The 17573-nt window shown below is 40.0% G+C and overlaps 1 protein-coding gene across 3 annotated transcripts in view; it reads left to right on the forward strand.

Annotated features, from left to right (window-relative positions):
* The window catches only part of dennd1b (DENN/MADD domain containing 1B), a 303360-nt gene that overhangs the window by 239595 nt on the left and 46192 nt on the right, over positions 1-17573 (forward strand). For all 3 annotated transcript variants that reach the window (XM_068037699.1, XM_068037701.1, XM_068037700.1), the window contains 3 exons: positions 7702-7803; positions 12773-12863; positions 15193-15233. In XM_068037699.1, the coding sequence (XP_067893800.1) occupies positions 7702-7803; positions 12773-12863; positions 15193-15233 (234 nt within the window). The remainder of the gene's footprint in view (positions 1-7701; positions 7804-12772; positions 12864-15192; positions 15234-17573) is intronic.

The raw sequence follows: 17573 nt of genomic DNA on the forward strand, positions 1-17573 counted from the left end.
CTATTAAAAACACTTAGAATTTTTATGATCCTTTGATTTACATAAGAGCAGGAGTAGGCCATCTGGCCTCTCGAGCCTGCTCCACCATTCAAAAAGATCACGGCTGATCTGATTGTGGCCTTAACTCCATTTTCCTGCCTGCCCCCCATAACCCTTTACTCCCTGTAGATCAAAAATCTGTCTAGTTCAGCCTTGAATATGTTCAATGACCCAGCTTCCACTGCTGTCTCAGGGAGAGAATTCCAAAGATTAATGACCCTCAGAAGAAATTCTTCATCTCCATCTTAAATGAGGGACCCCTTATTTTGAAACTGTGCCCCTAGTTCTAGATTTCCCCATGAGGGGAAACATCTTGTCAGTATCTGTCCTGTCAAGTCCCCTCAGAATCTTATGTTTCAATAAGATCACCTCTCATTCTTCTAAACTCCAATGAGTAAAGGTCCAACCTGCTCAACCTTCCCTCATAAGGCAACCCCTTCATCCCAGAAATCAACCTAGTGAACCTCTGAACTGCCTCCAATGCAAGTATATCCTTCATTAAATAAGGAGACCAAAACTGTATGCAGTACTGTAGGTGTGGGCTCACCAATGCTCTGTAGTTACAGCAAGACTTCCCTACTTTTAGGCTCCATCCCCATTTACAGTGGCTTTGTTGAGTGCATTGGTTTTCAGCTTTCATTTCTACACGAAGAGAAATGGGTTTCATTGCAAACCTTTGTTATGCCAAATTTAGAAGTGGAGAAAAATACTTATTGTGGTTTGCTTTTAGGATTTTTTTTTTGAACAACCTGATCTCAAGTTCAGAGTTTGTACTGACAACATTTTAGTATTCCTCAATGGGGAAAGAAATCATGTTTAATAGCTCTTGGCAGCAGTTATTCCCAGTGCTATCAACTGCCAGTATTCTGAAACACAGCCAAAGAATGTATCCATTTGTATCAGAATGTTACAACATGTAAAGTTTTCATCCTCTCAAAGATTAAAGGGGTGTTGTCTGTGTTCATAAGACTGACACACTTCAAAGTTGAATGTTTCCATTTTGAGGGTCAGACTTTCAGCTATCTTTAATATAGCTGTCTTGATTTTATATTGGTGAGAAAGGAATATCATTTTTTTTAAAGTAATCCTTTCAAGGCCTTATTTCTTGGGGCTATTTTAATCCATTTACTGAAATAAGCCTTTTGTTGAGAATTATTTTAAATTTGCATTTTTATTTTTAAATTGTGCCATTCAGATTTGCGAATATGGTTTAGTTAATAACCATGGTTTACAAATCCTTTAAAGTGATTAGTTCACATTGCATCATTGAACCAAAGCATAAGGTTAAGTTGGTGAAGCTGCTTTGATGTCAGAAGTAGCCTTATTATTGTAATAACTTTATAGTAGAACGCCACTAAATTCCCATCTGTCACTTTAGCAGCGATGACCAGGTCGAATGAATTCACTGCACTGTTGTTGGTTTTGAACTCACTGCCGCTTCAGTCATCTGTATCGCTTTCTGACAAGACACTTTCGATATTGTCTATCCGGTGCTTCCTTGGTCTCCCTCCGTTTCTTGTTCTGTTTACTTCCATTTGTTTAAGATCCATCAAAGGCATTCTAGCTGTTTCCATTCTTGGAACAGTTTTGTTTGATAATGTCCCTGTTGAAGCACTTTATGACATGTTACTATGTTAAAGGTGCTACATAAATGCAAGTAGTAGTTGAAAAGTGCCCAAACTATTTTCTTTCTTGATCTTCTGTATATTTATTTATGCGACAGTAAATACTTAAAATCTTAAAATAAAATTTGTGTCTTTGTTTTTTTTAAATTTAAAAAGCACCTTCCGTATAGTTAGAGGCAGCTTTCACATTTAAAAACTGGATGCTTGGTTAGATGATGATCAGCATCATTTGTCAGTTTTCAGTGAAGTGCGGCTCATTAATCATAAGATTAACATGGTCATATTCATAGCCAGCACCAGCTCAATGATTGATTAATTTTCTGGCACCAGAAGTAGAAATACTACTGCTCACTCCCCTATAAGATAGCTTGTGAGAGGTTCTCTATGGCTTACTACATTCCAAACCCCTGCTGTAATTTCATAAAGAAAATTTATAGAGTGTAGTTTTTTTATTTAGAAAAGAGATTTCTGCACTTAGGGTGAAACTTAAACTCTTTCCCTATTTCGGATGAAAATGAAAGCCAGCCAGGTATCCTGCAGTATTTATAGAAATATATACTGGTGAGATTGTGATCGTGATTTAATAATTGGATCTATTCTTTAAGTTTGCTTTTGGGTATAGTGAGTTGAGGGTTGAGAGGGACCGAAATAAATGACAGGGTTGGGGCAAGGATTGTGACTGGCACGTGAATATTTCTCAGCACTGCATAGGCCACCTGTTTTCCAACTTGGCACCAGTAGAATTGTAGTTATCGAATGCCTTGATTTGGTATTAAGTGCTAAAATACAATTTGATTATACTCCACTGAAGATCTTTCAGCAATTATGCTGTCAGATATAAATGGTCACATTTTTTTTAGTTTTGGGCCACAGCAACGTCTAAGCTAATATTGTACTATTCAGGGGTTCAGTAGTATCTAACAGGAGGTTACTTCTGGGTTTTTATTTAAAAATCGCTGTTTGTCTCTAGCTGTCAGTGTGTTGATGGACCACAGGCAGATCCAGAGCAGTGGTTAGAATTGTCCTTAATGCATTTTTCTCTGTAATTTTATAAAATGTTATTAACATTAAATTTGGATTTTTGGGCTGTTCTGCAACGACTCATAGTATTTTTCCTTTGTGTACAGCCAGCTCTGCAAACCAGACTCGAGATAGTCCTTTCAGTTTCCATTCCATTATCATGGTCTGACTGCCTGACAGAAATATGGGCTTTTGTAATGATTTATTATAATATGCTATGAATAAACATTAAAATTCATAATCCTATTTTTTATGCATTTTATCTTGTATGCTATTTGAATTTGCATTTCAAGGACATTAAAAAGTCTGTATATTATCTAAATAGTGGTTTCATGTTAGAAGGTCTTTGATGTATGGTAGATGTATAAGATCCAAGTTATTTACAGATGATCATTTTACAACACCTAAACTGAAACCTTCCTGTTTTTAGTTTATTTCTCCTTTTTATAATATATTAAACATCTGGTATTTCATTGGCGTATAAATAGTCATAATTTGCAGCTGCTTTTTCAAAGCGTATAACTAAGCCATTACACTGGTTCATTTTTTTCCTATTTTTGCAGTCAAAAACCCAACTGTCAATAAATCAGTGCGAATATAGCTCACAGTGTTCACCAGTATTAGTGCTTTGCTATAGGCTTAACTGACTCCCACTGGTTTTCCTAAGGAAATAGTGTATAGCATAAGCAGAACACATTTCCAGAACAGGAAATAAAAACAAAGTGCTGGAAATACTCAGCAGGTCTGGGAGCATCTGTGGAGAGAGAAGCAGAGTTAACATTTCAGGTCTGTGACCTTTCATCAAAACTGGCAAAGGTTAGAAAAGTATTAGGTTTTAAATAAGTGAATGTGGGTGATTTTGTGGAGAAGAGAACAAAAGGGAAGGTGTGTGATAGGGTAGAGGGCAGGAGAGATTAATTAGTAAAGATGTCTTGGAACAAAGGCAAAGAGTGTGTTAATGCTTGTGGTGAAAGACAAAGATTGAGTGTTAATGGCAGAGTCATGAGCAGCTCTGTCCAAAAGCACAAACATGAAAAACAGGCACATGGTTACAAAATAAAATAATAAAAAAATATATAAAAAAGACCAGGCACATTCTGAAATTATTGAGCTCAATGTTGAGTCCGCAAGGCTGTAGAGTGCCTAATCGAAAGATGTGGTGCTGCTCCTCAAGCTTGCGTTGATGTTCACTGGGAAACTGCAGCAGGCCAAGGACAGAAATGTGGACGTGAGAGCTGGTGGGGGGAGTGTTGAAATGGTAAGCAACCAGAAGCTCGGGGCCATGCTTTCGGACTGACCGGAGGAATTCTGCAAAGCAGTCACCCAATTTACATTTGGTCTCCCCAATGTAGAGGAGACCGCATTGTGAGCAGTGAATACATTATACTGAATTGAAGGAAGTTCAAGTAAATCGCTGCTTCACTTGGAAGAAGTGTTTGGGGCCTTGGATGGTGAGGAGAAAGGAGGTAAAAGGGCAGGTATTACACCTCCTGCGATTGCATGGGAAGGTGCTGTGGGAAGGGGATGAGGTGTCGGGGGCAATGGAGGAGTGGACAATCCCTTCGGAATGCTGACAAGGGAGGGGAGGGTAAGATGTGTTTGGTGGTAACCCCCAGGATGTTGATAATGGGGGATTCAGCGATGGTAATGCCATTGAATGTCAAGGGTAGATGGTTAGATTCTCTCTTGTTGGAGATGGTCATTGCCTGGCACTTGTGTGGCGCAAATGTTACTTGCCACTTATCAGCCCAAGCCTGGATATTGTCCAGGTCTTGCTGCATTTCTACATGGACTGCTTCAGTATCTGAGGAGTCGTGAATGGTGCTGAACATTGTGCAGTCATCAGTGAACATCCCCACTTCTGACCTTATGAGTGAAGAAAGGTCATTGATGAAGCAGATGGAGATGGTTGAGCCTAGGACAATACCCTGAGGAACTCCTGCAGTGATGTCTTGGAGTTGAGATGATTGATCTCCAACAACCGCAGCCCCCTTCCTTTGCACTAGGTACGACTCCAGCCAGCGGAGGGTTTTCCCCCTGATTCCCATTGACTCTAATTTTGCTAGGGCTCCTTGATGCCGTATTCAGTCAAATGCTGCCTTGATGTCAAGGGCAGTCACTCACACCTCACCTCTTGAGTTCAGCTTTTGTCCATGTTTGAACCAAGGCTGTAGTAAGGTCAGGAGCTGAGTGGCTCTGATGGAACCCAAACTGAGCATCAGTGAGCAGATTATTGCTAAGCAAGTGCTGCTTGATAGCACTGTCAATGACACATTGCATCACTTTACTGATGATTGTAGACTGATACTGTAGACTGATGGGGTGGTAATTGACCGGGTTGGATTTGTCTTGCTTTTTGTGTACAGGACATAGCTTGGCAATTTTCCATAATGCCAGATAGATACCAGTGTTGTAGCTGTACTGGAACAGTTTGGCTAGGGGCGCGGCAAGTTCTGGAGCACAGGTCTTCAGTACTATTGCCGGAATATTGTCAGGGCCCATAGCCTTTGCAGTATCCAATGCCTTCAGTCATTGCTTGATATCACGAGGGGTGAATCGAATTGGCTGAAGTCTGGCATCTGTGATGCAGGGGACTTAAAGAGGAGGCCGAGATGGATCATCAGCTCAGCACTTCTGGCTGAAGATTGTTGCAAATGCTTCAGCCTTATCTTTCGCACTGATGTGCTGGGCTCCCCCATCATTCAGGATGGGGATATTTGTGGAGCCACCTCCTCCAGTTAGTTGTTTAATTGTCCACTACCATTCACGACTGGATGTGGCAGGACTGCAAAGCTTAGATCTGATCCATTGGTTGTGGGGTCACTTAGCTCTGTCTGTTGCATGCTGCTTATGCTGTTTGGCATGCAAGTAGTCATGGTTTGTAGCTTCACCAGGTTGACACCTCATTTTGAGTATGCCTGATGCTGCTTCTGGCATGCCCTCCTGCACTCTTCATTGAACCAGGGTTGGTCCCCCAGCTTGATGGTAATGGTAGAGTGGGGGATATGCCGAGCCATGAGGTTACAGATTGTGGTTGAGTACAATTCTGCTGCTGCTGATGGCCCACAGCGCCTCATGGATGCCCAGTTTTGCATTGCTAGATCTGTTCGTAATCTATCCCATTTAGCACGGTGATAGTGACACACAACACAATGGAGGGTATTCTCAATGTGAAGATGGGACTTTGTCTCCACAAGAACTGTGCGATAGTTACTCCTACCAATACTGTCAAGGACAAATGCATCTGTGACGGGTATATTGGTGAGGACGAGGGCAAGTATATTTTTTCCTCTTGGTTCCCTCGGCACCTGCCGCAGACACAGTCTAGCAGTTATGTCCTTTAGGACTCGGCCAGCTCAGTCAGTAGTGGTGCTACCAAGCCACTCTTGGTGATGGACATTGAAGTCCCCCACCTAAAGTACATTCTGCGCCCTTGCCACCCTCAGTATTCTCTCAAGTGGTGTTCAACATGGAGGAGTCCTGTTTCATCATCTGAGGGGGACAATCAGCAGGAGGTTTCCTTGTCCATGTTTGACCTGATGCCATGAGACTTCATGGGGTCTGGAGTCGATATTGAGGACTCCCAGGGCAGCTCTCTTCTGACTGTATGCCAGTGTGCCCCCACCTCTACTGGGTCTGTCCTGCTGGTGGGACACGACATACTCAGGGAGGGTGATTGTGGTGTCAGGGACATTGCAAGGTATGATTCCGTGAGTGTGATTATGTCAGGCTGTTGCTTGACTAGTCTGTGGGACAGCTCTCCCAACTTTGGCACAAGCACCCAGATGTTAGTAAGGAGGACTTTGCAGGGTCAACAGGGCTGGGTTTGCCATTGTCATTTCCGGTGCCTAGGTCGATGCCGGATCGTCCGTCCGGCTTCACTCCTTATTGACTTTGTAGCGGTTAGATACAACAGAGTGGGTTGCTAGGCCATTTCAGAGGGAATTTAAGAGTCAACCACATTGCTATGAGTCTGGAGTCACATGTAGGCCAGACCAGGTAAGGACAGCAGATTTCCTTTCCCTAAAGGACATTAGTGAACCAGATGAGTTTTTACAGCAATCGACAATGGTTTCATGGCCATCGTTAGATAACTTTTTTAACTTCAGATTTTTATTAATTGAATTCACATTCCACTTTCTGCCATGGTGGGACTCAAACCCATATCCCCAGAGCAATATCCTGGGTCTCTGGGTTACTAGTCCAGTGACAATACTGCTACACCAAAGTCTCCCATTAATGCATATTTGCATGGTCACTGTTGCCAGAAAACTGGAGCACATTTTTCAATGACTTATTCTGTGCCTTTGTGCACCTATAAATATAATTGATTATTAAGCAAGTGTGTTAATGGAGTCATTTTGAACCATTTTATATTTGTTCATTTTTACGAAATGCAAAATTGGTGCTTCATACTAGCTCAGAGATGGTCATCAACCCTGATCTGCATACACCAGGAAGATCCTCAGTATCTGCTAAAATAGCTAATTTCATTTGGAGCAGTAGTATGGGCACTAGAGTTTCTCTCAAGGTTGCTGGGTTAGGGAAGACGAATATCAGTCAGGGTTCAACTTCCTGCTCACTATCCCATTCCTGTGTTGGGATGCTGTGAGAGAATCCGATTGGGCTGAGATGTGAGCTCCATCTGTAAGCCTGCCAGTACTCTATGACAAGACTCAGATATCAATAAGGACTGCTTGAGTGAGGTAGTAGTAGGCAGAAGCTTCTTGTAAAACTATACCCCAGTAACAGAATGAAAAATTTGAAGAGGGGAGAGTTGGGGTGGAGGGAAAATGTTGGAGAGAGGAATAACAGGGAAAAAATGACTTCATTCACTGTGTTTGACTGGACAGAATATAAACTAGCACTCCTGGTCTGTTGTGCTAACGTGGAACCCTGCCCTGATTCTTTATCACAACCCTATTGAATAAATAGCATTAGAAAAACTAATGCAGTAACTTTCTTGTACTTAAATAATGTTCTAACAATTAATCCGGTAAATGTTGTTTTATTTCAGGGCGAGCCAATCACATTTTGCGAGGAGAGCTATATTGACCATCGTTCTAGCACTATCAAACACTTCCTTCAAAATGCGGTACAGCTTCAGCTCTTCACACAGGTAAAGATTAGATGTGTAGTGTTGTGGATATATGGTTGGGGGAAAATTTTATTTGCTGGAATTTTATGCTACAAAATGCATATATGTCTCAATTTAGGATATGGACGCACCGAAGAAGGTGCAAGAAAAATTTGCAAGGATAATACCAGAACTGTAAGGTTTAACTCTCAGGAAAGACTGAACAGACTGTGGTTCTCTCCCCTCTAGAAAAGAGAAGGTTGAAGGATGACCTAATAGAGTTTTTCAAAATAATGAAAGGGTTTGATAGGGTAGCCGTAGAGATGATATTCCCACTTGTGGGGAACTCAAAGCTCGGGGTCATAAATATAATACAGTCACAAATGAATCTAATAGGGAATTCAGGGGAGTGGTTAGAATGTGGAATTTGCTATCACACAGAGTAGTTGAGGCAATTAGCAGAAATGCATTTAAGGGGAAGCTAGATGAAGACATGAGGGAGAAATGCTGATAGGGTGAGATGAAGTCGGGTGAGAAAAGTCCTGGGTTGGGTGGGTGGAGATCCTTGAGCTGATCACTGTGGAGAATGTGACTGTGATTTAGCAGAATTGTCGAAGGAAGGCTGCAATTTGGCAGCGCTGAGGGGGTGTTGTTGGGAGGGCAATGTGAAGTTTGGCTTACTGTTACTTGTCTAGTGTCTGTCAACATTGAGGGGAGTGAGAGAGTGTGAGCCTCACAGCACTCGGGTGGGTGGAAAGGGCAACACCTGTCTGGCAATATTGGTTTGTAACTTTTCAAACAATCTTTGCAACATTAAATTTGGTGTTTTGTGATTGGTTCCTCAAATTGTGTTTCTCCATCTCAGTGATTTTGTGTCTCTCATTCAATGACTTTTGACTTAATATACTTTCTGAAGACTGTAAGAATGTTCAGAATTCAAGCAGCAACTAAAACTGTAGCAAGTATTTAAGCCCGTCAATTTGGTTCTCTCTCACATGCATACTTCAAAAAAAAACTCCAAGCAAGTTTTACTGTCGGATCATAGAATGATACAGCACAGAGGGAGACCTTTCGGCCAATTGTGCCTGTGCTGACTCTTTCATAGAGCTATCCAATTCATACCACTCCACTGTTCTTTCCCCACAACCTTGTAAATGTTTTCCCTTCAAGCATTTGTCCAATATCCTTTTGCAAGTCACAATTGAATCTGCTTCCACCACCCTTTTGAGGCCGTGCATTCCAGATTACAACAACTTGCTGCGTAAGACAAAAAATTATTTCCTCATGCCACCTCTGGTTCTTTTGCCAGTCGCCGTAAATCTGTGTCCTCTGTTGACCAACTCTTCTGCCACTCCAAACGGTTTTTCCTTATTTACTTTATCAAAACCGTTTTGTACACCTCATTCAAAATCTCCTCTTAACCTTTTTTGCTCTTTGGTGTACAACCCCAACCTCTCCATTCTCCCTCTTATTCTTGGTACCATCTCGAAGACCTTAACCTGTTTTTCTGAAATGTGGTGTTCAGAATTAAACACAGTACTCCAGCTGAAGCCTAACCAATGTTCATAATGTTTTAGCATAACTGCCTTGCTTTTATAATTAAAACTTTAAAGCTTTTAAAATTAAAATTGTCCTCGGAACTTTATTAAAATAAATTTGAAAAATAGCCAACTAGACACTGGGAGAAAGTCATATTGTTACTTAGCTATCCTGATGCATCCTGAGAATTGTACATGCAGCACATGCACAGATTGGAGGATATCTTCAGTTGCCAGAGTCACCACTCTGGGCAGCAAAATGTGGGGAAACTTTGTCGCCTTCAAGTTTAAAAACTTACGCAAAGACATTCATGTTGTTGACAAATTTCCTGCTTGTTGTCACTGAAATATTGAGCATTTGTTTTCTGCATCAGCCATGTAATCTTTCACTTTTCTGTGGTCTTAAGCTACTTTCAGAAAAAAATTCCCTCTGCTAAATTCACACCTCCGTTCATGAACTCTCCCATGTTTGTTGGGTAGCTCAATCATTTGGCTAGCATTTAAGGATTAATTGGCTGATAGTTTTTCAGCAGTGATAACAATGTTGTAATCTCAGAAATTTTGCTTCAATTCTGAGTTCTTGCAAATTTTCTAACTGATTATATGTGCAATTAAAATGAGTATTTACCTAATTTCTGAGGAAAATATGCACCAGTATTTGAATAAAATTTTGTACTGTTATTTTCACATAGATAATTTCTACAACTTTGTCGTGGACTGGCACAGCTCAGTAGTATGTGGAGAATTATAATTAATCAAGAGCTATCTTATGATGGAGGAGAATTTCTTGAGTTCTCTATGATAGCAACTTGTACTTCAAAGACATTTCTGCTCCGTGGTAGCTCAGTTGTTTTTATCGCATTCTACTTAACATGAAATCCAGTAAAATAGTACTGATCTGACCATGAACCAAGGTTCTTGGAAAAAGGCCCATTCAGAATAAATAGGACTTTGTCCAATAAAGACCCAGATTAACTGTCTGGTTTCTTTCATTTGTATCCCATGTGCTGCTGCCATTGTTTCAATTTACAGGAATTTAGCTTGTTCCATATCAACAACTGAATTGTCAGCCTTCAGTCATAGCAGTTCACTGAAAATCTAACTTTTATTTGACCTTTCCAGTGTGATTCAGAGATATTACCTACCTTTGTTTAATATCTTACACAATCATAAAAATATATTTCACCAGTTCCATCAATTGGGCTAATATCTGTCATTTGAAAACAAAAGTAACTTTGTGGTTGAAACTTTTTAAAACTTTGTGTGCAGTTTTCAAATTGAAAAACATGTTTCTATTGGGCCAGTTTTGAGGCTTTTGCAAAATTTTGAAAGTTTATTTGAAGCTAGTTAATTTAAAATTTGCAGGAATTATAAATAATTTTTGATAGACCTGATCATATGAGAAGATCATGAATAGAATTGTGTATTATATGACCAACATTTTAAAGTGCCCTTTACCATATTCTTTATTTGTACATTATATCCTTTAAACTTAGAGGCTTCAAAACTATTAGCTTTGGAGACATACTCCAGAGCTGTCTATTTGTATTGTGACATGCAAGTTTTCAATGCTGAATAGATCTGTACAGTTCCAGTTTAATATTTCGAGAGTTCACATTTATTCCATCAGAAGTGGTGTTTTCATGTTGAATGTTTTGTATTGAACATTTGTGTTCTGAAGCAGTTAACTTATTCACAACAAATGATGAGAAATTTGATGAATGGATTAATAATCTGAATGGCAGTTAGCATCTTCCATTGGAATTCAAATCATCAATTCATTTGTTTCTGCCAAATGATTGCACTACAAATAGTAGCAATAGCATTTTTTAAACTGTTTGGCCTTTTTATTTTAGTCATAATGAGTAGAAACCTTGGTCCATGGTTTGACTATTGAAGACATAAACCACTGCTGAACGTACATTTGTGCCTTGATAGTATTTCTGAGGCATGTCAATTTGGATGTTTCTAAATGCAGTGCAAAAGCACTCCATAAATTTTCTAATAAAAATAGCTGTTTGCAGGGTGCAGTAGTAATGTTGATAGCTGTGTTTTCTTAATCATAGACATATGTGTACTCTTAATTTTTATGGTGTTGGTTACCACTGTGACTGTTTTAGTACAAATGCTTTAATGACTTGGTGTTCTAATATCTATAAATACAGAGTTATCGAATTTGAAGCTAAATAGTAAAAGGCAGAAGAATTCTGAAGTTGGTCTGCCAAGAAATCCCTCGCTGTTCATGTTTTTCCTGTCATTTAGTCAGTTGGATCAACATATTTTTCATGTATTAGGGAGCTGTAAGGAGGGCCCAGCTATACAAGTGTTCTGCTAATAGAAGTTGGCTTTAAAGATTCGACCCAATAACCAAAAATTGAAATTTCACATTAACATTCTGTAAATCAGTAAAATGATTTGTATTTCCTGTGGGTTTATTTGTTGACAGTTAGTAGCACACTCACATCTGAGTTAGAAGGGTGTAGATTCAAGTCCCACTCCAGATTTGAGCACCAAAATCAAAGCTGGCACTCTAGTGCAGTACTGAGGGGATGCTGCACTGTCAGAAGTGCCTTCTTTCAGATGGGACTTTAAATCGAGGCCCTGTCTTCCCCCTCAGGTGGATGTAAAAGATCCCACATCACTATTTTGAAGAAGAGCAAGAGAGTTATCCCTGGTGTCCCGGCCAATATTTAACCTTCAGTCAACATCACAAAAACAGATTTTCTGTCCATTACTGTTTGTGGGAGCTTGCTGTGCGCAAATTAACTGCCGCGTTTCCTACATTACAACACTTCGAAAGTACTTCATTGGCTGTAAACTGCTTTGGGATGTCCAGTGATCGTGAAAGCCGCTATATAAAATGCAAGTCTTTCTATTTGTCGTTTGCATGAAGTTAATAGAGTTTTTACGAAGAAATAAAATGGTTTTAATACTCTGGGTTTGAGGACCAAGCTGTTTTGTGCCATGAGGCTGCCAAAATTACTTTTCAATCTCTTGAAGAACCAGCATATACTCCAATGAGTCATGCCAACTTAAAGCTCAGTGCGCTGTGTAACTATTATTTCACCAAAGTGACCATTGTTTCCCTTGTGTACACTTGGGCAGTCACTGTTGGTCTTCTAACTGTAGGTGCTACAACTACACAGTCAAATTTTGTTTCTCCTGATATCCATGCTCATGTAAATCCAACAGGCAATTAGTACCATTGGCTTCTTCCTCCCCAACCATCAAGGGATACTGCATTCAATTCTGGTGCCTGCACTACTGCTAGATGAGATCAGTTAACTGCTCATAGACTGGCAAATGATCTCAGAACTGACCTAATCATGCACTGTTTTTCCAATGAACCTTCAGGATGTCGTTTCTTTTTAGTTTGAAAAGTGAAGTAAGTCAGATTAACCTATAATGTCTGTCAGTGTCTTTCATTTTGCCTGTCTACCTCACTGAATTATACATTTTCATATTTTTGTTAGTTTATTGATGGCAGGTTGGAAAAGTTAAATGCAGGGAAAGGATTTTCTGATGTTTTTGAAGACGAGATAACTGTTGGAGGCTATAGTGGAGGTAAGGCACCAACTTAAATGTATCTTTCCTTTTGATAATTCTCATCTTTTAGATGCTGCAGTTTTCACCCTTCAGATAGTCATCATTCACATTGTTACAAAAGTGCTTCCATCTCTTCAACTGAAAAGATTCCATGGATGTGTTTTTTTTCACCAAGTTTACCGACAGGACAAGATATTCTCTGAGGATTACCTGTGCTGGAAATCACTTGTGGGTTGGGCTCGGTAGGCAGCGGAGCCCTTGGTGACCTGGGGAAAAATGGTTACAGAGAAACCACGTGTCAAGGTCTATGGAGGTCAGGAGGTCAATTCTCTGGAGTTTGAACATTGTTTTCCGTTTTAGTTGGAGTGTGAGCTGTTTGAAGACAGCTGGTGTTCTTCTGCCAAGGAAAAAAAGAAATCACCCAGCTCACCACCTTCTCTACCTTTTATTTTGAAGAAATCCTGCCAAGATGCAGTGTGGGGGGAAAAAGGTCCCTGGTACTGTATAGCTCCCGAGAAGCTGAAAAAAAAAATCCTGCGATTCAAATGTGTGCTGGCGGAAAAACCTTGATGCCATATTTCTCCTAGAAAAGCCACTAGAATAATTCTTGACATCTCCAGCACGGACAGGTTTTGAAACGAACCCAATGACCTGTCTCCGTATACCTGGATGCCAGACCAAAAAAGGGACAACTGACTTCCTTCCATATCTTCTTTCTTTTCTCGTCAAAAATTAGCAAGTATTTGGCCAAAGTAGATTTTTTGTCTTTTTTTTGGAATAGACCTCTGCAAAGTAAATTTCTGTATTTTTCCCAGTGTGTGTGTGTGTGAGTGTAATTGGTGAATTTTTTTTAAAAAGGGAATTTTCATATTTTAATCAGTTTGTTATTGCTTTGCTTTGTTACTGGTTAAGTCTTGTTTTATAATAAACTGATAATTTTGTTGTCTATTAAAGAAACCTGGTTGATGTGTTTTATTCTGGGATCAAGAATAGAGCATATAATTGATCATGTCAGTAACTGGGTAAACATTTAAATAGATGTTGTGACCTGTGGAGAAGTGGAACTAGAAAAGACAGTGCACTCCTCCCATCTCAGTTGTAACAATATTACAAGTCCACTGTCCTCAGCTTGGGCCTTAGCCTAGGATAATGTCTGGACTGTGCATTGATAAAGTTTCACCCACTTCACAGATCATGATTGTTAATTTTATTTTACTTTTGTATTATTACTGGGATAGCATTTGCCTGCACCACTGTTGGTGCACCTACACCCCAAGGACTGCAGCGGTTCAAGAAAGCAGCTCACCACCACTTTCTCAAGGGCAATTAGGCATGGGCAATAAATGCTGGCTTAGCCAGTGACGCCTACATCCCATGAACAAATAATAAAAAAAAGCAAAACTGATATTATTGCACATAAGGTTCAATCCTGAATTCTTTGCTCATTAGCTTTCACCTGATTTTTAAAAAAAAAAAATGGCATTTTTTTGTGTGTGGATGAAGGAGCATAATTGAGGAAAAACTTATCTCCTATACACATCTTACAACATCTATGCAATGGAGGGAGGAAAAAAGTTTGTCTCAGCCCATAAGCAAAGTCTCTTTAATAGATACGTTTTTCACTTCTCATGGGTGTGGGGAGGAGAAACAGAAGGCAAGAGTTCTATTTTTAAAGTTAAAGGTACATGGAGAGAGAGGTTGGGAGTGGAGGGGTTGGGTAGGAGAGAGAATGAATTGTTGTCCCAAAAGAAAGGTCTCTGTAAAGGGCAGGTACCTCTTTGATTGCCCACTTTGGATAAATTATCTTGACTAGTAAATGGAAAATGACTTGATATGGAGAATGATGACCACCTCATTTAATATGGAGTAATGGACCTTCATGCAAAAATAATGAACTGCAGAATAGTAAATATTGAAAACAATGAGGTATAATACTTGAAATCTAATCACGATGACCAGTTGCGACAGCAGCTTGGCAACAGGCGCCAACGTCAGAAACAACAACTCACAGCCTCGCTTTGGCAGCTTCACGTGCAGCACTTGTGACAGAGCCTGCTTCTCAAGGATTGGACTTCACACCCATCAACAAAGGCGCACCAAGAGAAAACACCCCGCCTAATGGATTGTTTACTGCATATCCATCATCTTTTGTAGATGGAAGGATGCCTACCAATCTAATTTCAGCTTTAATCTGTATGCATAGTTTCCTATAAATGCTGTGTGCACCATTTGATATACATTTACAAGACCTTTTTGCTACTGTACTTCACGTGAAATATTACTTCAGTATCTCTAGTTTTAACAAAAGGTGTAACTGTGGAACCTCTTTTATTTAATTCATCCACAGGAAATTCAAAGTCCTACCAGCAATGGATGCACACAGTCAAGGTGAGTCAAGGTGCTGATCAGCACAGTATACACTTATTTCTGGTTATATTCACTATATATAAACCACAGCATTGTCAGTAGTGCTGAATAACAGTGCTTACCCAGAGCTGCTGTTGCGGTGCACTGAATAATCTTTCCACACCAGTAACATTCAAGTAACAATTGGAGGGGGATTTGGCATATTTGTTCACACTTTTTCCTTTATCTTTGGGTCCTGAATCAGCCTACGCTTGATAAGCTGATGTCCTATCCTGTGTAAAGCTTCCCTGATGATTTGAGAGGTACATATATTCGGCATAAATTCTTGTCATGAAAGGTGACTGTAGATCAGCACAAATGGGTGGCAGATTTGCTGTCTCTTGGAGGGTGCACAAGGATGACCAAAATGGAAGTTGCGTGGATGATAGAAGTGGAAGTTACTTTTCTGAAATTAGGACATTATTTGCAGAGTACCATCTCTCCACCTTGTGTAGCATGACAAAACATTCTTTCACATAATGTTACCAGCAGATCACGTCCACAACTTGAACAGTTAAGGCGGCACAGTGGCGCAGTGTTTAGCACCGCAGCCTCACAGCTCCAGCGACCCGGGTTCAATTCTGGGTCCTGCCTGTGTGGAGTTTGCAAGTTCTCCCTGTGTCTGCGTGGGTTCCTCCGGGTGCTTCGGTTTCCTCCCACATGCCAAAGACTTGCAGGTTGATAGGTAAATTGGCCATTATAAATTGCCCCTAGTATAGGTAGGTGATGGGGAAATATGGGTGGGGATGTTTGGTAGGAATATGGAATTAGTGTAGGATTGGTATAAATGGGTGGTTGATGGTTGGCACAGACTCGGTGGGCTGAAGGGCCTGTTTCAGTGCTGTATCTCTAAAACAAAAACAAGTTATAAATGATTATAACCCTCAAAAATGGTGAGACCTTGCATTTAATGAGTTGTGATATATTAAGTGCATCAGGTGACCTCAGTGACATCGAAGAGAGAAGTCTGCTGCTCGAAGAATGAATTCAGGATGAAATAGCTTTCTGTGTCGGTAGCCTGTCTGGACAATATTCAAGCAAGACTTGTTACCCTTTTCTCCACCCATTCCCCAAATTAGTGAAACCAAAGAGAGATGAGATCTCAGGTCACGGGTTGGTGTTATCAATTAACTTCCTTTATGAAATTGCAATTAGTATTTCCTTCCGTAAAATGACATAATCATCTTGAGTTTCAAAAGGAGACATGAGAATCAGCAAATGTATTTTTAAGTATTTATCAATATGAATTATCCTCAAGATAATTTGAGTGCTCAGAATTTGCATCGTGTACACTGAAATCCGGATCTTTAGGCCTGGTTGGGCAAGTCAAAACATTGATAAGTCTTACAATGCTTCTCTTCCTAGGTATTACTGCTTTGGTGTATGCATGTGTCTGGAACTTTATCGTTTATGATTTCCAGCTTACAGTAAATAAACTTGACTGAGGATAAATCTGTTGAGGGGCAGCAGGATCCAAACAGCTATGTAAGACTATATTTATGTTTTACGAAAGAGTAGCATAGAAAGAGTTGTATCATTGGCTCATCAAGGCAGTTAAAATAATCTAAAGAAGCATAAATACCTGAGTAAGATTCAAAGAAACAAAACAAAAAATTGAGATTTCCACAAAGGCAAGTGAGGATAGCTGAAGAAATTAGCAAAGACAGACTTGCATTTGTACAGTGCTTTTTATTTCTCTAGGATGTCCCAAAGTGCTTCACAGCCAATTAATTATTTTTGGACATGCACTTGCTTTTTTTGTAGGCACAGCAAGCTCCCGTAGCTCCCATTGAAGTAAATGACCAGTTAATCTGTTCTGGTGATGTTGATTGAGGGAATGTTGGGCAGGAGAACATAAGAACTTCTTGCTCTTCAGAAAAGTGCCAGTGGATTCTTTCCATCCATCTGAACAGCTAACTGGGACATTGGTTGAACGTCTGTTCCAAAAGATGTAATGCAGTGCCTCCTCAACACGACACTGAAATGTCAGCCTAGATTATGTACTGAAGTCCTGCATTGAGACTTCAATCCACAACATGACTCAGACAGAAGTGCTTGCATTGAGCAAAAACCAAGGGAAATCAGCAGAAAACAACAAAAGTGACCCTAAAAATGATAACCATGTTAATAGTAGAAGGAGGCTCAAGGAACAGATGCAGGCAATAAGATCACTGGGAAATAGAAAATGTATGGACTAGATTCTTTGTGCGAGTCTTCACAGAGGGGGCAAAGACATTCATTTACGGAAATTAAGTTTAATGGTTGCATAAATACCAAACCAAATTTCCTGATACCGAGTGATGACCAAAACTGTTTAACAAA

This window comes from Heterodontus francisci, chromosome 8 (genome assembly GCF_036365525.1).
Source record: "Heterodontus francisci isolate sHetFra1 chromosome 8, sHetFra1.hap1, whole genome shotgun sequence".
Taxonomy (NCBI): Eukaryota; Metazoa; Chordata; class Chondrichthyes; order Heterodontiformes; family Heterodontidae; genus Heterodontus; species Heterodontus francisci.